At 32.3% G+C, this 26077-nt stretch overlaps 1 protein-coding gene across 1 annotated transcript in view; it reads right to left on the bottom strand.

The window, feature by feature from the left end:
* Window positions 1–415: 415 nt before the first annotated feature.
* LOC129227865 (RING finger protein 17-like) overlaps window positions 416–26077 on the bottom strand; it is a 100978-nt gene continuing 75316 nt past the window's right edge. Inside the window, exons 30-35 of the mRNA XM_054862486.1 lie at window positions 25821–25898; window positions 21738–21884; window positions 17441–17681; window positions 10699–10828; window positions 8316–8472; window positions 416–635 (exon numbers count right to left, since the gene is read on the bottom strand). Of these exons, the coding sequence (XP_054718461.1) occupies window positions 537–635; window positions 8316–8472; window positions 10699–10828; window positions 17441–17681; window positions 21738–21884; window positions 25821–25898 (852 nt within the window). The 3' untranslated portion in view covers window positions 416–536. The remainder of the gene's footprint in view (window positions 636–8315; window positions 8473–10698; window positions 10829–17440; window positions 17682–21737; window positions 21885–25820; window positions 25899–26077) is intronic.

Here is a 26077-nt window from a genome sequence, read left to right as displayed (position 1 = left end):
TTCTCTGGTTGACTCTATTCACGTGATGTTCAATACCATGTAAGATGCTAAAAGATTTTTTTTTTATTTTGCAGAATGAAACAAACCATAAAAATGGCTAGTATTTTTCTTTCTTGGTTCAAGAGACAGAACTAAGAACCCTTTAAAAATATTACTTTTTAATGAAACATATGAACCATCACGTGCAGCACAAAGGGTCGACTTTTTCATGGAATGGCCCATGTACAAATATGTTTAAAAGTCTGAAAATTACTGACAATTTAATACCCCTCATCACGAAAAAAAAAATCAGATTCCAGCACAGATTTTATCTATTTTTTAAAAAATCCGCAGAGTTTTTTTTTTGGTTTGCGGGTGGGTAGAAAAAAGTACCACACACATCATATAAAAGAATAATCCAAGGAATAAAAACTTTTCACAAGATACAAAAATGATCACTTTATATCAAAATGACAAATAATAATACAACATCAGTTCTTTTATGACACAAATGGGTCAAATGAAAAATAATGAGAAAAAAAAATTGTTCAATTGAATCACAACAGGTTTTGCTTGATCAGATCTTCATATACTAATTTGAACTGACCGTCTTCATCTTTCAGCATTAAATCCACTTCTGAAATTTTTCCTGGAACCTAATAAAAATTGCAAAGTGTAAATTAAAAATTTAATGACAATGCAAAATAATATTAATCACTGTGGCAAAAAAAAAAAAAAAATTAATTTGAATTCTGAAATTTTGAATTCCAATTATGTTTTTCGCAATCACGACAGGACCCTACTCATTGGAGTTACTGTTTCTAGAAACGGCTCAGGTCCCCCCAAACCTGGCTCTCCTCCTGGGCGGTTACGTGCGTACAGTTGTGTGTGCTGGCGCACGTGAGTGCATGTATAGGCTTGTGTGTGTTATAACGTGTGTGGGAGTTTGTATGTGTGTAACGATGCGTGTGTGAGCGTGCATGTGTGAAGGAGATGGAAGCCAGCGACTAGGCGAAGCGTTTACCTGGGGACAGTGCTCTGGACCGGAGGCCGGTGAGCGGTGGTGCTGCAGAGCCCCTGGTCCAAGCTGAAAAAGGAACCACAACGCCAAGTACCGTCAAATGAGAACAATAAGCAATCGTGATTGCTCAAAAAAATTAATTCCCCAAAAATAAATTAATTAATTTTAATTAATTAATTTAATTAATTTTCCCATCAAACATAGTCATTACCAATGATTGTCCCACCAAAAATTCTCTATCATTAATTCTTATTTTTGAAGGACAAAGGCTTGCTATTTGAGACTCTATTTTATCAACTTCTTTTTTGATTAATGTTGGAGTCTCTTCTTCAAAAATTACTTTTATTGGTCTGCAATATCAGGTTGAAGATGGCCGAGGATTTTTCCAGCGCTCCTTTTCTTGACTTTTTAATTGAAGTGGTACTAATGAAATAGTAAAAACAGATGAATCATCATAACAGACTTCAGTGCTTTCGAATTGCTGTTTATAAGTGCTTTGACCAGAAGCTCCGTCACATCCCCATTTAAAAATCATATTTATGGAAGAAGTATCTACCGTTAAAAGTTCCTCGAACTTTTCACATTCACTTTGAAAAAGCCGCAATATTGTATGATTTATAAGCAACTGAAGATTTATTTCGGCAGAAATGTCAGTTATATACATATCATCTGGATAACATTTTTTCTTTGATTCTAATACTTTTTCATAACATGGATATATATGGGTACGTCCACAGCAATTGAACCTTTTTTCACAAATTTTTTTTTTCATGAAACCTCAAGTGTTATACACCATTTTAATCCTCAGAAATTGATGTTACTGAAAATGTAACTTAAATTTCCACATAGATAAATATACAATGAAAATTTAATGGGAATTAAGATCACTCAATTTTATTTCCACTAAGGCTTAAAATGTTGATTTTGTAAAACTGACTAAGGATCTCCCTTTTTTCAAAAAAAAAAAAGAGATACTTTGCATTTAATTTAATAGAGTATAATCTTATTTATCATATGTATGTAGTTAAAACATTTTTATTATTAATTAATAGCTAATTTCAAGTGCTTAATTAGTAGTCAATACATGCATGTCACAAGAGTAACAAAAACATATCAAAGCTTTAATTTTGAAAAAACTTTTTAAAATTTTCACTTCAAACTTCATATTTTCTGATTTGTTAATATCAGACACATTTTACACTAAATATTTCATTTTTTTAATCCATAGATTAAGCTCTGGGGTGATGTCACAAGAGTAACATTTTACTGTCACAAGAGTAACATTTTGTTCTCAGTAGGTTGACTTCTAAGTAATACTAAAATGAAATCAAATAAATAAGATCAAAATAAAAATAAACAACAATCCTTCAAGTTGAGTAGTTATCTTTCTGATCAGAATAATTCTGAAGTATTTAATTAGACACTTAGTCAAGGTGATTAATTCTTAATTATACTTCATCAGTGGATCAATTCTTCAAACACATTATACTTTTAATTATGCTATTAGTATATATTTTCATATACTTTCTAATTGTGTTTTATTTGGAATGTATGAAATATCAGGTTTAGTGAAACAGCTCAACTTATTCATTTTTAGTTTAATATGCACATGGTGTTTGCTTTCTTCTTAGTGTTACCATTACTTAAAATTTCATTTTGGTTTCAACAAGAAGTCTGTTTGCAATGGAGGAAATAGCTCAAAATAAGAGAAAAAATGCTGCAGAGCGTCAGAAATTATGGAGGCAAAGGCACAAAAATGAAAAAGAATATTTGAAGATGAGAAAGAAGCAAAACAAAACATATTATGATAAAGTGAAAGGATTGATATCAGAATCTGAAAAGGCTTTGGCAAGAGAAAAGGCGAAGCTTAGGAAAAGAAAAAGTAGAGAATTAGCAAAAGTCAGACATGGTAATGAAACAAAGAAATAATGGGTCCTAGTCAGGACTTATAAATGAGCAGTTTATTATCCGTTGATAAAACGCTTTTTTTGTGCAGGAGACAATTTAGTGGTTTTTTGGAAGTGAGGTACTTCTTGCGTACCTCTTCAATGTGAGGTCGCCAGGTTAAATTACGGTCGAACGTTATGCCTAAATATTTCGCCCGCTGAATTAATGCTTTACATGATTTGAGAAAGCAATTGTACCCTTTTCTGCTTCATTTATTCACTCAATCCTCAACTCAGGCATATTTTCAGTATGCAAAGAGCAACACAAATACTGAAAGTATTGTGTTGCAAGTAGTTTTTGCAGAAAACTATACCTGCCTTTATCAAGATGAGATCTAGTCTGCACACTGGTCAAATCCGCAAGTTACTGTTTTTACAGCAGTCATATGGTGTGAAAGTGGCCAAGTGAAATCGTATGCTATTGTTTCTGATAACATAACACATGATAGATTTTCTGTAAATGCATTTCTTCGCAAAATTTTAGAAGACCACCTTAAAGGAAACGCATCTGTAAAAAATGTAAGCATTTTTTCTGATGGTTGTGCAGCACAATTCAAACAAAAATACAATTTTTCTAAGATGTCTTTGATTAAATCAGATTACAATTTGAACAAACTTAGTTGGACATTCTTTTCAACAGCGTATGGAAAAGGAGCTGTTGATGGAATTGGTGCTGTTGTTAAAAGATACGTTTGGGGTGAAGTACGTGCTAAAAAAGGAATTGTAAGAAATGCTGCAGACTTCACAAAAATCGTTGATGGAAAAACAAAAGTCAATGTTATCCACATTTCAAACGAAGAAATCGAAACAGCCAAAGAACGTGTGTCACCTCAATGGGAAAAAGTAAAAAGTGTGAAAGGCACGCAAAAAATACATTTTGTTGAAGCAAGCCGCGATGCAATCCACTACAAGCCCTATCCGCAACATTACTCATTCATAAAATATAGATTTAATACCGAAAACATTGATGAAAAAAGTGACAATACTGATGATGACAGTGAGGTTTTACTTAGCTCAGAAGCAAAGAATGAGAAGCTGCAATGTGGTCAATGGGTATCTTTAACATATGATGGTGCATGTTTTTATGGCATGATAACTGCTGTTATGAATGAAGAATACCAGGTTAAGTGTTTGGTCCCAACAAAAATAAAAGGAGTTTTCAAGTTTGAGCCTGATGAGCACAGTATTTGGTACAAAAAAAAAACCAAATTATAGCTAACGCTGATGCTCCCACCTTAATCAACTCTCGAGGATTTTATAGAATATAATTGTTTTATTATTTATTAAATTTTCCATGCCTTAAAATGTAATAAATGTTTAAAAGTTCTATTATATGAAAATAAATGTATCAAAGTATCAATTTAGTGTCTTAAAAGTGTATCAAATGTTACATTTGTCCAGAAATACTATTTTAGACAAATTGTCACAAGAGTAACGTCACAAGAGTAACACTCTGTTTTTTACAAAAGCAAGTGCAATATGTTAACTTGTAATCAGATAACTTTTTTGCTACTATCCTTTTCAAGAGCAATAATACCTTTGATAAATCTCTGAATTTCAATCTATTATTCCTGTACAATTCACAGGACTTGTAGCTCAAACTCAAAATTTGAAATTTGCCTTTTCCATTGGTCACAAGAGTAACAAATGTTTAATCTTCTCCCAAGGGAAGCAAAATTTCTTAAATTATAATTCAAATATGTTTTTTTAAGCAAAACACACATGACTTTCTGAAATAATCCTGAATTTTAACCTAAATGTATAATGTGACATAATAATTGGAAATAACCACACAAATTTTCTCTGATGGTCACAAGAGTAACGGTGGACGTACCCATATTTGCATTCTGATTTTTAGCTAATTTGTGTGTTTCAATGTACTGACTTTTTGTCAGTTTTGTATTTACATGTGTTACGGTTCTTTTTAAAGCCGTTTTAATTCTAGTAGCTCTTTTTGGTGACACATTTACTTATTGTAAGAGTTCTGCAGCATCTCATTTTCCTGAAGAAAGAAGACTAATTTGAGCGGCAAAAACTAATTGCTCTGAACTACTATCTACTACTACTTGAATAACGGATACTACTACTACTTGAATAACAGATGCGACTTTACGTTTTTTAGTTTTAAGGCTTGAATTTTCAAAAGTTGTTGTAGGTCGACCACGAGCTGCAAAATTTTGCTGTATTTTTGAAGATCCTGGAAGTCTTATGACAGCTTCTTTAACAACTCTTTCAAATATAATATCACTTTTTAACCAAATAGAATGTTTTTGCAAGAAAGTTTTCTGTGAGGAAGAGCAACGCTTCCATTTGTCTTTTACATGTACACAAAAATTATTTACAGTATTTATAACACTTAGCTTAATATCATTCTTACAGTCATTCAAGTTTAAAGTTTCAATCACAAAATTATATACACTATTCAAGTCCTTATTTAGAAGCCAAACATCAAAAAGAGTTTGCTTTTTTAATGAAACCATTAAATCAGCATAAATTCACATGTATAAATGATAGGAAAATATATTTGTTTCACTTACATATGCAGAGACGAACGTTATTACTACCATCTGCACTGCATTCCAAAAAAAACTTTAGAATAGTTATAAAAATTACTTATAGTTGCCAAAGGCAAAAAAAAAAAAAGGTCTAAAAATAAACAGCAGACGACATTCAACAGCAGACGATAGTTAAAAACACATTACTGAAAGGAAAAGGAAATCAAACATGATCATCTTCATTGAATAGAAATTTAGTTTTTGGCACCATGATTCATGAAAATTGATAATACTCGTATGGCCGGAGAGATCCGGCTATAGTATTTTGCCCAGATGTTTTTAGATATACCAGGTACATAAAAACGTAAATTAGAAGGCAGAGGCTCGTGGAGAATTGTTTTGCTGATCTAATAACTTTTGATGAAATGGTGTATTATTCGTCACTTTTTATCTTGGAAAAAAATGCATCTGAAACTTGAATTTAATTAATGAAACTGATAAATAATATTAACATTGGATAACACAATGACAATATATAAACATAAATAATTTAAAATTAGGCAGACAAATTTTAACAATAATCAATTATCTTCCATGTAGAAGGTCACAAAATGCACTTTTGCTAAATGTGAACTTCAACCCATTACAGGAAAAAATTCAGGAACTTCCCGTTCAAATTAGACATGGTTCCCTGATTTATAGGTATTTAAGTTTCTAATAAAATATTAGTTATCTCGAAATAACAATGATGCAATTTTGATTTTTGTCCAGCTAGATTCAATAAATCGACCACTGTGCGCTGTAAGCGCAAAAGTCGTATCTGCAGCCGAGTTCAAAATGAGAAACTGCCGTTTAAAGTTTTGGTCCCCCTATGTATTTGATTCGGACGTAACTTTTTTTGGAATTAAAGAAAAAAAAATCCCATTGACAAATGACCATAAAACATTGTATTTAGACGACATGTGTGATAAAGAACCACCTGGTGATCACAAATCCTTTTTGATAAAACTATTGCAGAAAAGAGCGTTTGCCTACGAAAAATTGGTAAGAAACGTAACTGGGACAAGTGCTATAAAAAACTAAGAGTTTTAGAAATATTTTGACCGCCATAGCCGATTCTACATCGTTAAGAGTCAGGGCCGGATTTGGAAGTGTGGAGGCCCTGGGGCAACGAAGGAGTGGAGGCCCCTAATCAGGGTTTGAAAAGATCATCATATTTTCGAAAATATCCGATATTTTGATATATATGTATATTTCAGATATTTTCAAAGCGTGAAAATTAGGATATTTTGTAAAAATTTTATTGTGGGGCCCCTTTGTTGTGGAGGCTCCGGGGCAGTTGCCCCGCCTGCCCCTCCCCTAAATCCGGCCCTGTTAAGAGTTCGTTACAAGCGTTTGAAAATACATTCAAAACATAGGTCTTCAGTTGGGACCAATTATAAGGACTAATCGCTACAACCGGGGGATTATTATATCTTATATCCCATAGCAGGGTTTGACTTATAAACTTAACTTTGTTTTATAGTCAAAACTAACATTAAAGAAAAAAAAACTTACTCATTATAACATGTCACTGTTACACAATTAATGCAATCAGAAGAAATTTAAAAAAAGAAAAAAAAAGGACACTGAGAGCTGCCCTCATTTTAAGATTAATCATGCAGGCCAGACAGGGGTGTTTGTGATCCAAAATTTGAGAAAATTAAAAAGTTTGGGTTGCCATTGCTGATAATTTTGGGTTGACAACACATTCTAAAATTGAAAAACTATTTTAAAAAAAAACCTTTTAAATTGGTATTTTTTCTCCAAATGATTTCAATTATTGTATGCATATTTGAAGAGTTTTTATAAGGTAGGGGGGGGGGGTCCCTAGATTTTTCGAAAATTTTACTAGAGTCCACAATCCTCCCTGGGGCCAGAACACATTAAAATTTATATATATTTAAAAAAAAGTTCTGGACAGCATGGGAAAATAACAAAAATGAAAGCATAACTGCTCAGTTTTGTTAATAGCAAAAGCAGAATTCAGAGGGAAAATTTGATCCTTTTAAAAGCCTTGCTTGCTATTATATTACAAACATTTTATTTTTTAACTTGTTGTATTTTATTTATTAACTAAGAATTTAAAGAAAGTCTCTAAATTAAAGAACCAAATATGTAAAATGTTCATTTTCCTTAACTAAAATAAGTGCATACCCCTTAAATAACCTAAAAAAATATCATTGAACTTTCAACTAATTTACCAACTACATTTAAAAGAACACTCAACTTCATTAACTGTAGCCTTAAAATACAAACTGATCCAGCAACTCCATTGTTTACACCAAATGATCACGCTACCGTATTCCAGCTGATTAGCAAGAGAAGCGAACTCCGATCAATCAGCGATCAGATCTTTTTAACGAAAATGTTAGAACAAAAATCCGGCTTTCACCCCTTCTTTTGCAGATAAAGAACCTAATTAACAAACACAGTACATCTAGAACAAAAGGAAAGTTCTGCTAGTCCATTCCCCGTAGAAAAAAGAACTTAATTTGAGTACTCAGTGCAATTAGTATAAAAAACATTTCTACCTCTCCAACAAAAGAACAAAATGTTTCAAATCGAAATATGAATTACAAATACAGGAAAAAGAAAAACTTCTATTTAATTGAAATGCACACAATTAATTTAACCTAAATTAGCTACAGTAGAATATTTGAGGGAAAAAAAAAGAACTAAAGTAATTTTTATACCATATCAATAATGACAATCTAAATGTTTAAAAAAAATTATGGAAACAATGAAATCCTTTGAGAAGAGGAAACAAAAATAAATAATAAAATTATGAAGTTAAAAGTTTATTGCAAAGTAAAATTCCTGCATTGAACTTACCACAACTTTTGCAAACACTTCATTCTCACCCATAAGTTTTTCAACAAGGAATGTTTTAACTGTAGAGGCTTCATCTTCTGAAGGATTTATTCCATGTATTTTACAAAAATGCACCTGAACTGGAAACTCTATGAAAAAGTCCTCTGGACTTCTTAAACTGGAAGAAAAGAGAAATGCTTTGATATAATTTAAATGATAGTAGGATATCCCAAAAACAATGTACGATGTATATCTGTAAGCTCCAGGGTTTAAGCCGAGTTCAAAAGATCTTTAGCAAAAAAGCTAAAACTGAAATAAAAGTTTCAGCAAAATATTAAAATGTCGAAGGTTCACATATCTTTCTAAACGCCTCGATTTGTTTCAGTGACTCTGCAGTTGAAAATTAAATTCAAAGTTACGCCATGACATCTTCAAAGAAATAAATATGCAGTAGCTATATTTATTTTAAATTTGAAATAAAATATTAGGATCGTACTTATTATTGAGAAAACACAAGTTACATTTTTAAAAGTCCACCCCCCTCCCCCGCCAATACATGCAGTACTTGAGTGGGGGACATAATGCTCATTAAGACTAAGTGTTGTTGAACTTAATATTTATTTTAACATCCCAGCTAAGATTTTCAATAAGGTTAAGCTGTGGGTTAAGCAAAAAAGACTTGCTTCATTTTTGTATTTTAGTTAGCATTTTCTCATTTTGCAAGAAACTGCGACCATAGCGGAAATGCTGGTAAACTCCCCTTCATTCATAAATCAGATTCTCCTCAATCCACCATGACTTTTAACTGTGAAATAGAAATTATAGAAAAAGTCAAGAACTTAAAACAAATTTTTAACCTTTGGCAAGATGTAAAACCTCACAGTGCTAAAGTTTGGTTGTGGAAACATTTTGAGCTTAATTTTATTTACAATAAAAGGTTTTTAAGTCAATTAAATATAATTTCAAGATTTTATAGAGTAAATTATGAGTAATTAAAGAAAGCAAAAACATGCTACTAATACTGATCTTCATTGAATGCATTCGTTCTCCAATTTCTTGTAAAAGTTAGTAGAAATATAATATGAATAAAACATTCTTTATTTATATTTTATTCATTCATTAAAATTCTAGCACCCGGAAAATGCTTGGTTTCAAGTACTGTGGATTTGAGGAAATTGACTGTAGAATAATATATGGCATGTTCAAGAGCAGATACAAGGATGTACAACGGGCGATCGCCCCTCCCTTGAGGGAGCTTGCACCGGCAATTTTTCTGATTTAAAGATCTAAAACGCAACTGTAGGCCATTTTTTATGACATTAAGGAAAGTAATTGGGTTAAAATTTCCCTCCCAGGAAACCTTTCCGACTTGAAGTTTCAAAATGGTAATTGTTGGCAATGTATTTAGCAGGCGTATGGAGACCTTCCCTTGAACATTTCACAAAAGTTAAGTTTTAAAGACGCGGTTGTAGATATCTCAGGTAGTGTTTGGGGAAAGAATGGGTTCGGTGACTTTCCTCCGGTAATTTTTCAAGACTGAAGTTCAAAAAAGTACAATTTTAGATGATCTTCAAAGATGTCTGGGGGTGTTTTGAATCATTTGGAACAATTACGAAATTGAAGTTTTATAAAATGCAATTTTAGAAATCCTCTTTCAACGGAAAAGGGATGGAATAGGTTTGAAGACCTTCTAGTAGGTTAAATCACTATATTTTAGTTGTTTTAGAAAAAAATGCTGCAGCATCCCTCCCCCTTTTCCAAGCAAGGATTTCCAATCAGATTTGCAGTAAAAGGTAAGAAAAAAAATCAACCGCTCCCTCCTTGAAACATTTCTGGATCCGTATTTGGGCATGCTTATTAGAATAATTCTTATTTTTGAAGTTGCATTCATTTTATGTGGTGCCTCCTTGTCTTCCATCATACAAATAAATGATTCTTGCATTACTTCAATCCATTCCATAAACATTAGCCTCTACATTTTGAACAAATAAAAATTGAAAAATCAAAAATAAAGAAATAACATTAGGATTTCTCATCTTACGACCAAATCTGATTATACAAATACAAAAGTGACGACCAGCAACAGGCTCTGGGCCCAGCTACACTGGTTCTAGTATCATATATATTCTAAAGTAACCTCAAACAACACATACTTAAACATTAAAATTTAAGAATCCACTTTCAGGATGAGTGATATTTTTAGTGAAGTGAATTTGAAGATTAAAATGTGAGGTAGGAATATGAAAAAAATTTAAAAACTCACATTTTATAAAATAGAAATGTGGGAAATTCATTTAACCAAGCTAAATACATTCTACACAATTGGAAATTAAACTAACATGAATACATTTTTTCATTTTAGGCAACAACATTTAGAAATCAGCCATCGACATACGATACTTACTTATTTACAGGTAGAGTTTCGGAGTTCCCATAATCAACATATAAAACTTCTACATCATTCTCGCCTAGATTTGTCACTTCACAACGATACCAATTGTTGTCATAACTATATTTGGCACAACAAGCCATTCCTATAAAATTAATAAAACAACTAAATAAAATAAATTTGAGCACAGATGAGGCAGTAAGAAGCTAAGGGATATAAATGGCAAAATTAAAAATTTGGAGATAACCAGTACACATAGTAGGTGAACCACTCCACTGTGATGGGGAAAGAGATGGTACTAGTAGCCCTAATAGCTGCTTCTATACCGCATGATTTAGAAAAAAATTTCAATGAAAGTCTACCTAGGAGCTAATCTTTAAACGTGTTTTACTCAAAACCGGTCTTGCATAATATAGACGAACGGCGATCGCAGAAAATTTTTTTCAAACTGCTAACATTGATTAAAAAAAAAATAATAATTTGAATTTTGACATCTTGAATTCAAATTATGTTTTTCGCAATCACGAGTGTGTGTTTGTGTGTGTGGGGTATGTGTGTTTGTGTGTGGGGGTATGTGTGTTTGTGTGTGGGGGTATGTGTGTTTGTGTGCAGGAGGTATGTGTGTTTGTGTGTAGGGGGTATGTGTATGTGTGTAGGCATGTGTGTTTGTGTCCGTGTGCTGGCATAAGTGTGTGGGTAGTTCTATGTATGAATGTGGGTGGGGGGGGGGGGGGGAGGTATGTGTATGTAGGCATATGTGTTTATGTCTGTGTGCAGGCATGAATGTGAGGGTAGTTGTGTGTATGCGTGTGTGTGTGTTTGTGTATGTGTGTGTAGGTGTCTGTATGTATGCGTATATGTGTATTTATGCGCGTGTGTGTAGGACATAGATGCAACCTGGAGACGGTTTTCGCTATAGGAGCAGCATCGTGAGGAGCCGGTCGACGGTGATGCTGCAGAAGGTGGTGGTGGGAAAATAAAATGATAGGACGCCAAAAACAGTCAAATGAAAGCAATAAGCAATCGTGATTGCTCAAAAAAAATTCTTTTTTTTTTTAAAGAAAATCCCAGAGTTTATTTCTGTTAAAGCCTTTCTCCAAAAGCCTTTTAAAGCACATGAGTAAAAAAAATAATGGTTTTGGCAGTTTTCTTCAGTTGGTAAAAAAATAAGCAAACTATATGTGTTTGTAAAAAAAAGTTAAATGATTTAAAGCACTTTTTTTTGTCTCTTTCACATTTGAATATAAATTTAATTTTTTATTCAAGGGTGAGTCAGGCAAAATAATTATTTGCAGAAAATTTTCCAGTTAGGATTTGTGTTCGCAGAAAGTTTTTCATTTCATCTAAGTCCGCTCAAAACTTGAAAATGTTTACTTACATCCCTTTGCCTCCCACTGCCTCATGTGGTGTTTCTATACGGTATTTTTACAGCAGGGCAATAAATTTCGAGTGTGAATGCTTTGCACGGGTCAGCAAGAATTTCAAATTCTGCGACAGAAAATAATTACCAATTTCCGCTTTTTCAAGTAATTTACCTTTAAACTCTACTGCTATTAAAATGTATCCCTTGGAAGTTTTAAAGAGATGGATTATCCCTTTGCTTCTCACTGTCTCAAATAACAACATGTAACATAAACATAATACAGTCTTTTAGAGTCAATTCAGAATGAAATTCAGGCTCTTTTAAAATAGTAGTTTAAAATTTTTTGAGCCAATAAGATAAATGAATTGTTTTGTTAAAGGAGAAGAAGGAACAAAACGAATTTTTTCAGAGTTTAGGGACATGCATAAACATACGCTTGAGTAGGGTTGAAAACAGCTAATCAATAGAAGATTGAACTTTCAAAACTGAGAATCCCCCCCCCCCTCCCTCCAAACTTCATTCTTGAACAGTTACCCTTTTCAAATTTTGAATACGAATGCCAGAGTAGAAGCAGCAAAAGTTTTGGAGAGGAACATACAAGTAGATCTAAAGCAGATTTTTTTCATTAAAGTCAGGGTATTTGCTACATTTAGTTTTCAAATCCATGACTTTTGCTTGTTTTCAGAAAAAACAATTTTTTCACAAAAAATGTATCTAATTTCGTGCTTTATGAAAATAAACTTGCAATCATGTTTGCACAATGTTTCCAAAAATTCAATTAAAGTAAAATGTAATGAGCAGAGTTCCTTTTCTAACTATGAGACAGTTAATGCATTACGACGTAATTTTTTAAATCTATTGCCATCCTAAACATAATTAACTAACCTTCCAAAGAAATTTTATTTTCTAGTCTTCAAATAAATGTGAGACAAACACAGGGGAAAATTTATGAACCACTGGTGAAAGCGGATGACAATTTTTACGAGTGGTAAGCTTGAATTGACTCGAATGCAAATGGATTAAAATTTTCGAGTAGGCATGGCAAAATTATGAGTGTGCAGGTCTTCAATTACATAATATAAAACACAAAGGTTTAAAATAGGGGTAACCACAAAATTATAAACTTTTCATGGTAAAACCACATAGCAGGGGTCCTTCCTGGTTTTAATTTTTCATTTTGTGTTTAAAGAAAACTTATTTCAGTCTATTTCTTTCGTATATTTTTGGAGAACAAATCTTGTCACATCGTACAGAGCATGAACAGCTATCACAATCCTAATCTTGAAATCCCTTTGGCCAAAAGAACTTCACTAATACAAATACAAATACAAAAGTGACGACCAGCAACAGGCTCTGGGCCCAGCTAGACTGGTCCTAGTCAATTTACAATCCCCAGTGAAGATCAATGGCCCTCTTAAAACTGTCTACTCCTTTGCTCATTACTACCTCTTCCGGTAAGCTGTTCCAAGGTTCCACTACCCTGCTAAAATAATAATTTTTCCTAATATCCATGTTAGCCTGAGATTTAAATAGCTTAAAACAATGACCCCTTGTCCTGTTTTCAGTGCTAAACTTTAGCCCCGTAACATCTTTCGTTTTAATAAATTTAAACAGCTGAATCATGTCCCCTCGGTCTCTTCTTTGCTCAAGACTGTACATTTTTAGCCTTCTAAGCCTGGAATCATAATCTAAGTGGGAAAGTCCACTTATTAGCCTTGTAGCCCGCCTTTGAACCCTTTCCAATACATTAATGTCTTTCTTGAGATAAGGAGACCAAAACTGAACAGCATACTCCAAATGGGGTCTTACCAAACTTCTATATAAGGGCAGAAGAACTTCTTCAGATTTATTTGAAATAGATCTATTGATAAACCCAAGCATCTTATTGGCTTTGTTGCTAGCAATGCTGCACTGTTGGCTAAACTTTAAATCCTGACTTATTAGGACCCCCAGATCAGTAACTTTGTCTGCCTGACTAATGACTGAACCTTGCAAATAATAACTTGTACATTTATTTCCATGCCCTAAATGTAGCACTTGACATTTCCCAACATTAACAGCCATACCCCATTTATCAGCCCACTCCGTAATATGATCTAGATCCTCTTGCAGCTGATTTGCTTGTTCTTCATTTTCTACAGTCCCCATAACTTTGACATCATCAGCAAAACAATTCATGTTCCCAGAAATATTTTTGTGAATATCGTTCATAAAGACAATGAACAAAACAGGCCCTAACACTGATCCTTGAGGAACCCCGCTTAAGACCTCACTCCAATTAGAATAATTTCCCCTTACAACTACTCTTTGTTTCCTTCCGGTCAGCCAATTTTTTTACCCAAATGAAAGTTTTCCCTCCTATTCCTATATCAGCTAATTTGCTAAGTAAAGCAACATGCGGTACCTTATCGAAAGCTTTTTGAAAATCAATGTAAACAACATCTACAGGCTTCTTATTGTCCAAAGCCATGGTAACTTTGTCATAGAAATGTAATAAATTAGTTGCACAAGATTTACCTTTCCTAAAACCGTACTGAAAACTAGTCAATAGATTATTAGTCTCTAGAAAATTTACTATCTTAATTTTCATCAATGTTTCAAAAATTTTGCAAACCACCGAAGTTAGACTCACAGGTCTATAATTTCCCGCACTCCCTTTAGACCCTTTCTTGAAGAGCGGTGTAATGTTAGCCAGCTTCCAGTCCTCTGGCACTGTCCCCGAATTATAAGAAGCATTGATAATGTTTGCGATTACATCTGCTAATTCCTCTGCACATTCAACTAAAATTTTCGGATAAATATTATCTGGCCCCGGAGCCTTAGTCTCTTTAATTTTCTTCAAATGAAGTAAAACGTCATCCCTGGAAAATACAAAGTCCTCAAGCTGTACTATAGCTTGTGTCTTGTTGGTGTCAATTGTTGAGATACAGTTATCGTTAAAAACACTCGAAAAAAAGTTATTAAGAACATTAGCAATATCACTATCGTCCTGAATTAAAATTCCATGCTCATCAACCAGTGGCCCAATATGACTATTTCGAACTTTCCCCGAATTAGCGTATGCAAAAAACCTCTTGGGATTCCTGTTTATGTTATCTGCCAGTCTTTGCTCCAACTCTCTTTTCTGAATCCGTACCAAATACTTAAATTTACGCCTTGCCTTACAATATTGGAGCCTATCTGCACTGTGACCTGTTTCTCTAAACCTATGAAAAGCAGCTTGCTTGTAATTTAGAGCGTCTTTAGTTTCCCTGGAGAACCACATTGGCCAAATTTTAGTGTTGACACCCTTTCTCCTAAAAGGAACATGATCCCTAACCGTATTCGCTAGATTTTCCTTAAACTCTGCCCACTGAAGATTCACATCGCTATTGTCCAATCCAGAAGAAAAACTGCTTTCAAACTCTGCCGAAGTGCCACAAAGTCAGTATTTCTGAAATTGGGCACAAACCTAAAATTCTCTACTTTGTGCAAATCAAATTTAATCCCGAACCTAATACTGTTGTGGTCACTATCTCCAATGTGTTCCCCTACACATAACCCCTGAACAGAGCCTTCCATGTCGCAGAAAACTAGATCTAAAATCGCGTCCTGTCGAGTACCCTGAGTTACAATTTGATCTAAGAAACAGTCACCAATTACTTTCAAAAAATCCTCTTCTCTGCTATTACTATGGTAAAAATTATTCCAATCAATTCCTGGAAAATTAAAATCTCCCATTATGATGACTGACCCCTTGCTAGAAATGTCACTAATAATACTAAACATCTGTTCGTCTTGACCCTGGCTTAAGTTGGGTGGCCTATAAATATTCCCCAAACGTAGTTTTTTGCCCTTATTACTAATCAACTCCAGCCAAATCATATCAATCTCATTAGGTTTATCATTAATTACCAATTCATTGCAAATTAAAGTGTCTCTGACATAAAATAAAACCCCACCACCTCTTTTACCTACTCTATCTTGTCTAAACAAATTATACCCAGCAATAGATAATAAATCATCATCACTTTCGGTAGCCCATGTCTCGGTAACTCCGATAATATCCAACCTCTCGTCTATAATTATGCTTTTCCATTCTTCCATCTTGTTCCTAATACTACGAGCATTTGTATAAAAAACCTTAAGTAAGCCCATCTTACTTTTATTTAATGCTGCACGATTGTTTGAATCCCAAGTGTTAAAATCTTTTCTCTTATTAGCCACCCTATTTCCGTTTCTACTAAAATCCCGATAGTTAGTACCCTTTCGAATTCTGCTCCTTAAACCATGCCCCCCATTCCAACTTAGTTTTTTGATTCTGAAGCCTCTAAAACCAAACCACTAACCATTTTGACCCCTGTAGAGCTGAGATGTAGGCCATCCCTAGCAATCCAATCGCGTTTACATCTACTCCACACATCAATAAACCTGATACTACGCTTAACGCAAATTTCCTTGAGTACCAGGTTCATACACCTAGCCCGTTGGTTTAACCAACTCCTATGCACTCCATACCTGAGGAACCTAGGAATGACTTGGAAGCTAAAAGTTCTTTTTTTTTTTTTTAACTGTAGTCTTGCTTTCAGAAGAATTAATTGAGTTTTTACAGACAAATTGAAAGAGCTGTTTTTACAGTAAAAAAAAATATTATGAAAGCTCTAGTTTTCAGATACAAAAATTTTGTGGCCCCTTTTATGTTTAACAATTTTGTAAAGTGGACCTCATTTGCATCCTCATAGAAAACAGCTAAAATGAAGAACTGTTAGTTTAGTCGAGAAAATTCGGAACTTATGTATGTTCTGGAATTCAAAATCCATGATCAATGGACAGTTTCCCTGATTTTTGAGCATTTTTTGCTGAAAATCATGATTTTTCGTGTCAAATTCGACCATAATTGGAATCTATGACGTTCCAGCTATGTTGATATCCTGTAAGTGCCTTTTTAATCATATACAAATGCTTGATTTTAATTTCACATGGAATAAAAAAGGGAGCAAATTTAAATTTTTTTTAAAACTCAGATTTAAAGTTCAGAGGGGGGGATGTCGGGGATTTAAAGAAATAAACCATGAAGTAAAATAAAAACAGTTATATGCATATTTAGTTCATTTTATTTCTCTGCTCAAAACTTGCCGGTAAGTACATTTTTTATATCAAGTGTGCATTTTGAATAGAGTAAAACACGAGCTAAACATAATCCAAAAACTTATTTCAGGGTAGGGAGGATTCTTTTTTAAAGAATGTTATGTTACTGCACCACTATTTTCACGTAAAGTGTGCTGTTTCTTTCAATCAAACAACATTTAATGCAAGTTAGACTGCATCAAAATGCAGGTTGTAATTAAAAATATATAATAAAAAAAGTTTTGAGTATGGTTAGTTTCCTAAACACACATCAAAGCAGCACTTTACCTGGCATTGGATCTGAAACAGGGGGAAACGATTCCGCTTTCTCCTGCAAGTCTTCAATAAGTTGCAAAAAAGCTTCATGTTCTTCATTGTGCTTCTTTTCAACATCCGATTTCGGATTACTTATCTTCAATTTTTGAATATATACTATATTAGGGCTATTGATCTGGGAAACACAGACTGGAAAAATATCTCCCTCTTGAAGCTCAGTTGCCTTTTTAAACGTTCGACACATTCTTATGGCCTGAAATGGGGAAAAAAAAACTTTTTACATTTATAAAAACCAACTTTTGCTAAATAAAAATAATTAATCAACATGACCTTCCATTAAATGCAATTGAAGTCAACCAAAGTTTTTAAAACTTTCATCTGATCCTAAGATGAATGGATGAGTACTGTACATGAGTTCAGGCACATTTTTGTAAGCCTGAGCCTGCCCGAGCTCGGGTGATATTCGAGTCCGAGTGAATCTGGCTTGCATCAAAAACCGAGCACACTCGAGTCCGACATGATTCAATGCAATGTGGCTAATTTCATAGTAACTGGGAATGCTTCTAATAATATTTTTTTTTTGGTATCTTTCTTGAAATTGTTTATGAAAGGTATTATTGTTTTAAAAAATGCTCCACTTGAGATGCATTGCTATATGGCATTATAGTTGAACTTGTTTTTAACGAGCGCAAAGGGATTGCGATATTTGCTCATTATAACCAAGTACTCTTAAAAAACGAGCTTGTGAAAAAAAGACATAAAAATTCATCATAGTTGCTTTTTTCTTCTCATTTTTAATCTCTGTACAGTACTAAAGAAGTGGGATAATTTTCTTTGGACTGTCTGAATGCCTTTTTTTTTCTTTTTTGAGTAATACACATATTCACATAAATATACTTTTTAAATGCTTCTTTACCTAAAAAATTCAAAAAAAGTTCTGTCATTGCTTATTCTCTGGACTTATGACACTTAACTTTCGGTTGACTTCGGACTGTCAAAGAAAATTTACCAAACAAGATAAGCTAAGCTGGAAATCAATAGAAATTTTATGAATCCCAAAAGTTTTGCTTGCTTTAAGCAAGGTTTGCTTGTTAAAAGCAAGTTATGCTTCCATAGACTTAACATTGTACCAACCGAGTATTTCTGATTTCCTCGCTAAATCCGGGTTCTCGTTAAATCATGGCTTATTACGTATAAGCGAGTTAAACTGTATTGTAATGGTAATTGCAAACAAATATATAATAACTATGTTTGTTATTTCGTTTGCTATTACCACTATTTCTTTTTCATATTCGGCCAATGTCTTTTAGCATTTGAGATTGCTGTAAATTCACATTTTACCTATACTGCCGTGCTAAGCACAAAAGTCGTCTCTGCACTTTTTGTCAAAATTGAGTTACTGTCACCAAGTGGGGTTTTGTCTTAAATGTCAGGCAAGTGATTTACGGTCAATAAGAAATATTTTTTAAAAAAATCTGAAAAAGGTACAAATGAATAAAATACATGGAAGCGCAAAACTTTAAACAGGAATACCTCATTTTGAGCTCGGCTGCAGATACGACTTTTGCGTTTAGCATGGCAGTATACCACTCTCATAATTAGATTCTATTTCTTTTTATTTATGCTTCACAAGAAAAATCAGATAATTTGTAACTGCATTCAGGTCAAGGAGTAGCAAGCAAGTTATATATGCTGGATATTACAAGATATGAGACACTTTTGGTAACTCAAACTATTGATAATGCTAATGAACCCAATGAAAAAATTATAATTAAGAACACTATAGCATGCTAAAGGGTGCTTTTTAATGCAATTAGTATTATGTTAATGTGTCTAAAAATAAATACTTTTCACTTTACATAACAGGGGAACTATAATAACCATCATATTACCAATGGAAAGTAGATTTTATGACCTACTAAGAGAGAAATAATTTTCTGTGCTCATCAATATTTTATTTAAACCTTGCCAAATTTTACTAACATGAACTGTTCTCATCTATTCATTGCAATACAAGAGTTTGTCTCATAAGCAGGCACTTAAACTAATCAAGAATCCCCTTAATTTGTGGCAAAACTGAATAACAAAAATTATATAAAAATTTAGAGAAAAAAACTCTAAGGCCAGGGCCTCCTTGTTAAAAAATTTACAACAGAATAGTTTTGCAGTCATTTCAACACATATTTTTGAAAGTAACTAGTTCAAGTGAAAAAGATTAAGTGTTGGAAACCAATCAAAAAACTCTTACTCGGGATCGAAATCCTGAAACTCAATCAAGAACTCATGTACAATTTAAACGCAATACTTTAATACACATTAATAAAACATTTGCAGGTAAAAACCATCTATATTTACGACATACATAATGAACTTGCTAAAACTGAACTAAAATCTTTGTTCCATCAATTTTGTAAGAAAAACTCGTCTGTTTCCAAATGCAGAGATAAAAGGTTAAACAAACGGCCAAGGCCTTACACGATTACTAATATATTATCAATAGTACATTAATTATTTACAGTCCATTTTCTACATCAAGGTTACAAAAAATAAAAATTATTCTGAGACAGTTAAAATTGATTATTAATCAAAGACATCAAAAATATTGCACTAGATGAATGAATGGCTTGATTTAAATATGATAACCAAAACCTCAAAATAAATAGAAATTATTTTTAAAGTTACAGAGCACGAAATAATATTCAAAACCATTCTGGGTGCAATGGGAAAAATAGGTTCTTTTCACATCGATCTTGATTTCTTAACATTGAAATTTTGTAACAAGAAAGATCATTAAGTTCAAATTTTAAATCAATAACCTGCACTAAAAAAAAAAGAAAAAGAGAAGTACCACTATTACTAACTGTGAAAAATATGTATTGCTTTACACTGCGGATAATCCAGCACAAGTATCGTGAATAACTCAAAAAAAGTTTTAAAATTCTGCATGGAAAGAAGATAAATATTGTCTTTTGCTTAAAAATGATTGTATTGTATATATAAATTGTGATACAGTAAAAATAGGTGTGGTATTAATAATTATTGCTAGTGCATTCAATGGCTTTAAAAAATCAACAGCGCTTGCATACATTTAAACTGCAACTAAAATGAAAAGTCTATGTAAAAAGTACATGTAAAAGCTAAGAAGGGATTGCGCGTAAATAGTGCAAATTTCAGTTGGTACGGCAGATTTAAAAATCAGTTAGTTGTATAGAGCTGAAGCAGTCACTAATGTCTATCTAAAAACCAGGTTTCAACATGTCAGATTTCGGTGACTTTTGTAGGTTTGACATTACTGAAAGAGAAGAGGAAGAAAGAAGTAGGAGCTGTCTAAAAATAGATTTTGTACTTATTAAATTAAAATGCGCAGTTATCTACTTTCAGATAATCATCTTCAATTTTCACTTCCTTTTATAAAAAAGGAAGTATTGTATTCGCAAAAAAATTTTCACTCAAAAATCGGCCTTAATTTCCATTTTGCTCACCCCCAAATGAATGTTTTTATTTTTCTACCTAACCACACGTGGATGTATGCCTAGGAACGAACAAACGCCTGAAATTTCCATTTTGACGATCCCCGAGTTAAATACAACGAGTTTTCTCGTGACCTCTGTATGTATGTATGTATGTATGTGCGCATAACTCAAGAACAGAATGTCCTAGAAAGTTGAAATTTGGTAGTTAGACTCCTAGTGGGGTCTAGTTCTGTACCTCCCCTTTTGGTTGCATTCGGATGCTCCAAAGGGGGTCTTTTGCCCCTTTTTGGGGGGATATCATTGTTAATTTCGATGTAAACTCAAGTGGTATTATAATTTGGCGGACACTTGGCGATATATCGCCAGTCTTTTGGTCGCCAAATTTTGTCGTCAACTTCGCGACAAATTTTGCCATTTTTATTAATTTATTTCTTGTTTAAATCTGGTTTTAATTTGGTCACTGTTGGTGATATTTAGAGAGTAAACTATTGAATCACATTAAAATTGCAAATAATGAGAAGGTGACATTAAATTGGAGTAAAAGGAAGTCATGAGATGCACACATCAGCTCGTTTTCCTTTAAAGTGTGAAAGACGGCTGATAAGCCGCCTGTGAATAATCGGAAGTTTACTGTATATGCAAATGTCATTGAAAATTTTTTTTGTAGAATGTATTTTACTTGATCAAAGGCAAACATTTTAAATTGAATTTGATAGGCATGATTTATTTACTTTCAACTACAATTTGAAGCTGGTAAATACAAAGATGCACATTAACACAAGTCTCTACACAAAAAATTCCCTAAATACTGTTTTAAAAGGCAAGCATAATATTACCTCCTGCTTAATATTTGTAGGAGGACAGGGTGGGTTGATGGCAGGACTAGGTTTCACAAAGTTCATAGTTTCCAGAAGTTCAGCAACACCAATACCACAGGAAGTAATTATATTGCACGGAATTCTTCCAAGCTCATCAGGATCACCCTTTGATCAGAACACAGACATACAATAAGAGAAACAGAAAAATTAACAGCAATTATTTCATTAGTTAGTTAAAATGCTCTGGATGGGGTTCGCCCATATATATCATAAAATGTTAGTTATTTATTTTACAAACTGCAATATATGCAATATAAAAATTAAGTGCATTTATCATATTAATAGTGTTTTTTTATTATTAAAAATACTTAATTTATGTTTTCTTTTATACTCACAAAATTATAAGTAATGTAACAATTTTATTATAGATTAAAATTGGAAGAAAATGCCTTATGACTGTGCACTGACAAATGCATAGTTTTTATTTCTGAATTATACAATTATGCAAAAGTACAGTCAACTGTCACTAACTCTAAGTTCGAAGGGATTGGCTAAAAATAACCTGCGAGCAATCAGTAGTTCGAGTTATCAGAAGTTCCTTTCCCAGTCTTCTTAAGAATAATTTTTAGTTTCTTTTGAAGAAATAGCACTAATAGACAGATTACAACTAGTGGCGCACATAGGAATTTTACAAGAGGAGAGTCTAGAGTTAAAAGTCCCATTTTCATATCATACCCCAATACGCCGTCAAGCATATTAACTTGATTTAATGATTCTCGAGAACAAAAAACAGTAAGAAATAAATCATTGAACAAATAATTAGCACTAATTAATAAAAAAAGGTGAATAACAGATACTTAATTAAATTACCAGAAAGCAAAATAGTTTATGCATTTACTAGACCAAGAAAAATCTCATCTTAATATGTAATTGGGGCATCCCACAGTATTTTTGACATTTATGTAGAGTCCGTAACGTAACCTTTTTTGCCATAACTTTTTAATTTACTGTTTGATTAGCACATTATTTTATTTTGATCTTTTCCTACTAACACACCAGCTTAAAATAAAATAATTTGCAAATTAAAAGGTAAATTAAAAAGTTATGGCCAAAAAAGGTCACGTTACGGACTCTACATAATGTCAAAAATACCGTGGAATGCCCCAATTACAAAACTTTAAAAAAAAATATTAAACAGTATTCACTTACAGTCACCAGTCTGCCTTGCAAAATATCGTGGAATAAAATCTAGATTTTCAGTTCATTTTTTGGTATTATTTATAACTTCCTCTGTGTGTATGATGGTGACATTGCTTGAATTCCATAGTGCAAGAACCCATTAAAAGTTCATTACACATAGTACTCCTTAAGTATGTTTTTAGCCTTCTCAAAATTGAGAAAGATTTCTCGCTTGTGCAATTTTTTATAGGAAAAGTGCATTTTTTAAAACAATGCTAACAAGAGAATTTTATTTCTGCACTTAGTAGAACTGAAATTATTTTTTGGATATATTTAACGTATAAAATACATAGAATCCCTGAAACCCCTCCCCTTTTGAGCATCACTGACTACAACACTACAGAGACATTTTTTAAACAGGTAATTGGCATATAATGCATAGGGAATTATAGTAGTTAATTTTGCAAAGCAAAGATTTTTTTCTCATTCAATCACTTTTCTCTGAATTTTTGTTATTTTTTCGAAATTTCCTTGTATTTCCCTGATGAATCAAGTTCCTTGACTTTTCCATCATTTCCAGGTTCTATTGCCACCCTAGAATTGGTCATGAATATTGAGTTTTAAAACATACATGCTTAACAGGGTTGGAAAAAAAAACTGTTTTTTTTTAAACCAAATTTTTTTTTTTTTTGGTTTAAACAAGGTTTGTTTGGCTTAGACTGGGTTAATTTGGTTTAAATACTATTTGTAAGAAGATAGATTTGGTGTTTGAAAAGTCATGAATATTTATTGAATTAATTATCAATGAATTTTTAATATTCACATTTGAACTTAATTACTCGATGAGTAATTACATAATTAAAAGTAAAATCTTGTTATTTCATTTCCTCATAGTAGAGTTTTCAAGAGGGGAAATACTGTTTGAAAATCCTTAACTACTAAAAAAATACCATACATTTAATAAATAGACCTTGGCACAATTGAATAATCGAAGAAATAATTTACTGTGAGAGTCAAGACATAATTATAACTAACCAAGAATAAAATCTGATAAATGTTTCCTCATAATTATAGCTTTCTGCAAAAAATATATAAATGAAAGCGAAATTAAAATAAAGTACTCTATGCATTGAAAGTATTTTGAAGTATTCACAAATAAATCACAAGTCTGATGTACATTTCACAATTTAAAATTCAAAACATCTTTTGTTTAAGGATAAAAAAAAAAGTTAGTTCATCTAAAAATCATTTACGTAATGTATCATTGCGAAGACTTATACAAAGAGGACAAATTGTCCTTAAGAATACCATTATGTTTTTCATTGTAGACATAATTTCTTCTGATTTAATGCGCTTAGGAATACTATCTCTTTTTTAAAAAATCATTTTAATCAAAACCCTCAAATAAAAAGTCAAGTTCTGAAGTTTTTTTCCAATCCTAATGTATTACTTATTTTTCCCAATACAAATCCAAATAATGAAACTATTCTTTTAATACATCTCAGTAATAAAGACATTGTAATTAATGTTTATTTATTCTTCTACTATTCATACATCATTCTTTTATTACATTGGGATTAAAAAAGTTCTTTAAAGGGTGAAAATTATACATTAATTTTTTTTTATAAGATCACACAGTTACAATGATATTTTCTGTTTTCAAAATTTTATACGTCTTTCTTTTTTCTTGCTCTGATTGCATCGTCTATTGTGGATTCCAAAAAGCGAGCGAACTTTTTTTCCTCTTGTCATTGAAAAATATTCTATAGAGTTTAGATTTATATATACTATAGATTGCTTAAATGATCCATGAGTTATCTCTGTGAATTTTAAGCTATTAAGCAAATTAGATAGTAAAATGAATGGCTGAAATCTGTTTTTTGGGATATTTTGAAATATAAAAGAGAAATGAAAGAAAAATAAATGAATAAAAATAGACACCAAACTTCTTGGATTTTTTCTCTATCTAATTTTAGAAAAACATAGTTGGTCTGCCATGTATTTAAGTACCTAATAAGAAAAGTTGCATTGATTTACGAAAGAAGAGAAACATTATTTAGCAAATTTGCATTACATAAAAAAAAGTTTGCAAATTTATTAATCTGTAATTTATCTCTAAAGCTTTGCTGGTTACTTTGCATCAATCCAATCATATGTAAAATTTATGCAAACATTAGAGAGAAAACAATGTAGTCTTTCAAAAAAAAATAAATAAATAAAATAAAATAAAAAAGAACCACATGTTTTTTTTTAAACCACTTGATTTAAACCAAACATCAATGCTTAACAAAATTTTTAAGGTTTAGGTTTTGATTAGGCAGACTTGATGAATGATTTTGTTATTTATTTTTACAATATATTTAATTCATTTATTGTTAATTTAATTTTAGTAATTACTCCATTTTTGAGAAGATATTTTTGTTCAATATTTTTAGTGTGGAAGAATGTTGTTGTTCAATATCAGAGTTTTTTCTTAAAAAAAAAAAAAAAAAAAAAAAAAAAAAAAACATATGGGGCAGTGAGAAGAAAAGGGATGTAAGTGCCAAGGGATGTAGTAGCTCTAGTAGATGCTGCTACACAGCAATATTTAGAAAAAACATTCAATGGAAGCCTTCCTAGAATCTGATCTTTAAATGCATTTTACCCAAAACTTTAAATAGCTCACTTACATCCCTTTGCTGCCCACTGCCTCAACTATACATTTAAAATTTTAACTGTTAGATACATGGACTTGACACACATTTACTTGACTAATAACTTTTTTTCAAGAAAAAAAAAAGGAAATTTACAATATTTTCTTTAAAAAAAAAAAAAAAATCACAAAAATACTATTCCTTTATAAGATGGGGACAAAAAATCTGGATTAACCTGATCACAAGTGAAAATTCTCATGAAAATTATAAAAAGAAATATTCAACTTACAAGTTGCTCAACTTCTACAGTTTTATCTACCAATTGCACATGTAAAAAATTTAACACTTCGTTGTTCCCATCGTATCCCTGAAAAGAGAATCACATTTCACCTTAAATTATACAAAAAGGTAAATTATAATGCATTAAACATTCTGCCCATGAGGGGGATACATGCTGCAGATTACAACATTGAAATTTTTAGAGAGGAGGGGGAAGATTTTAGATTTTTGTGATAGGGGTACTCCATATCATTTGAGAGGAGTGCA

This window comes from Uloborus diversus, chromosome 1 (assembly GCF_026930045.1).
Source record: "Uloborus diversus isolate 005 chromosome 1, Udiv.v.3.1, whole genome shotgun sequence".
Taxonomy (NCBI): Eukaryota; Metazoa; Arthropoda; class Arachnida; order Araneae; family Uloboridae; genus Uloborus; species Uloborus diversus.
The sequence above is the reverse complement of the archived record's forward strand: the minus strand, read 5'-3'. Positions and strand labels throughout refer to the sequence as shown.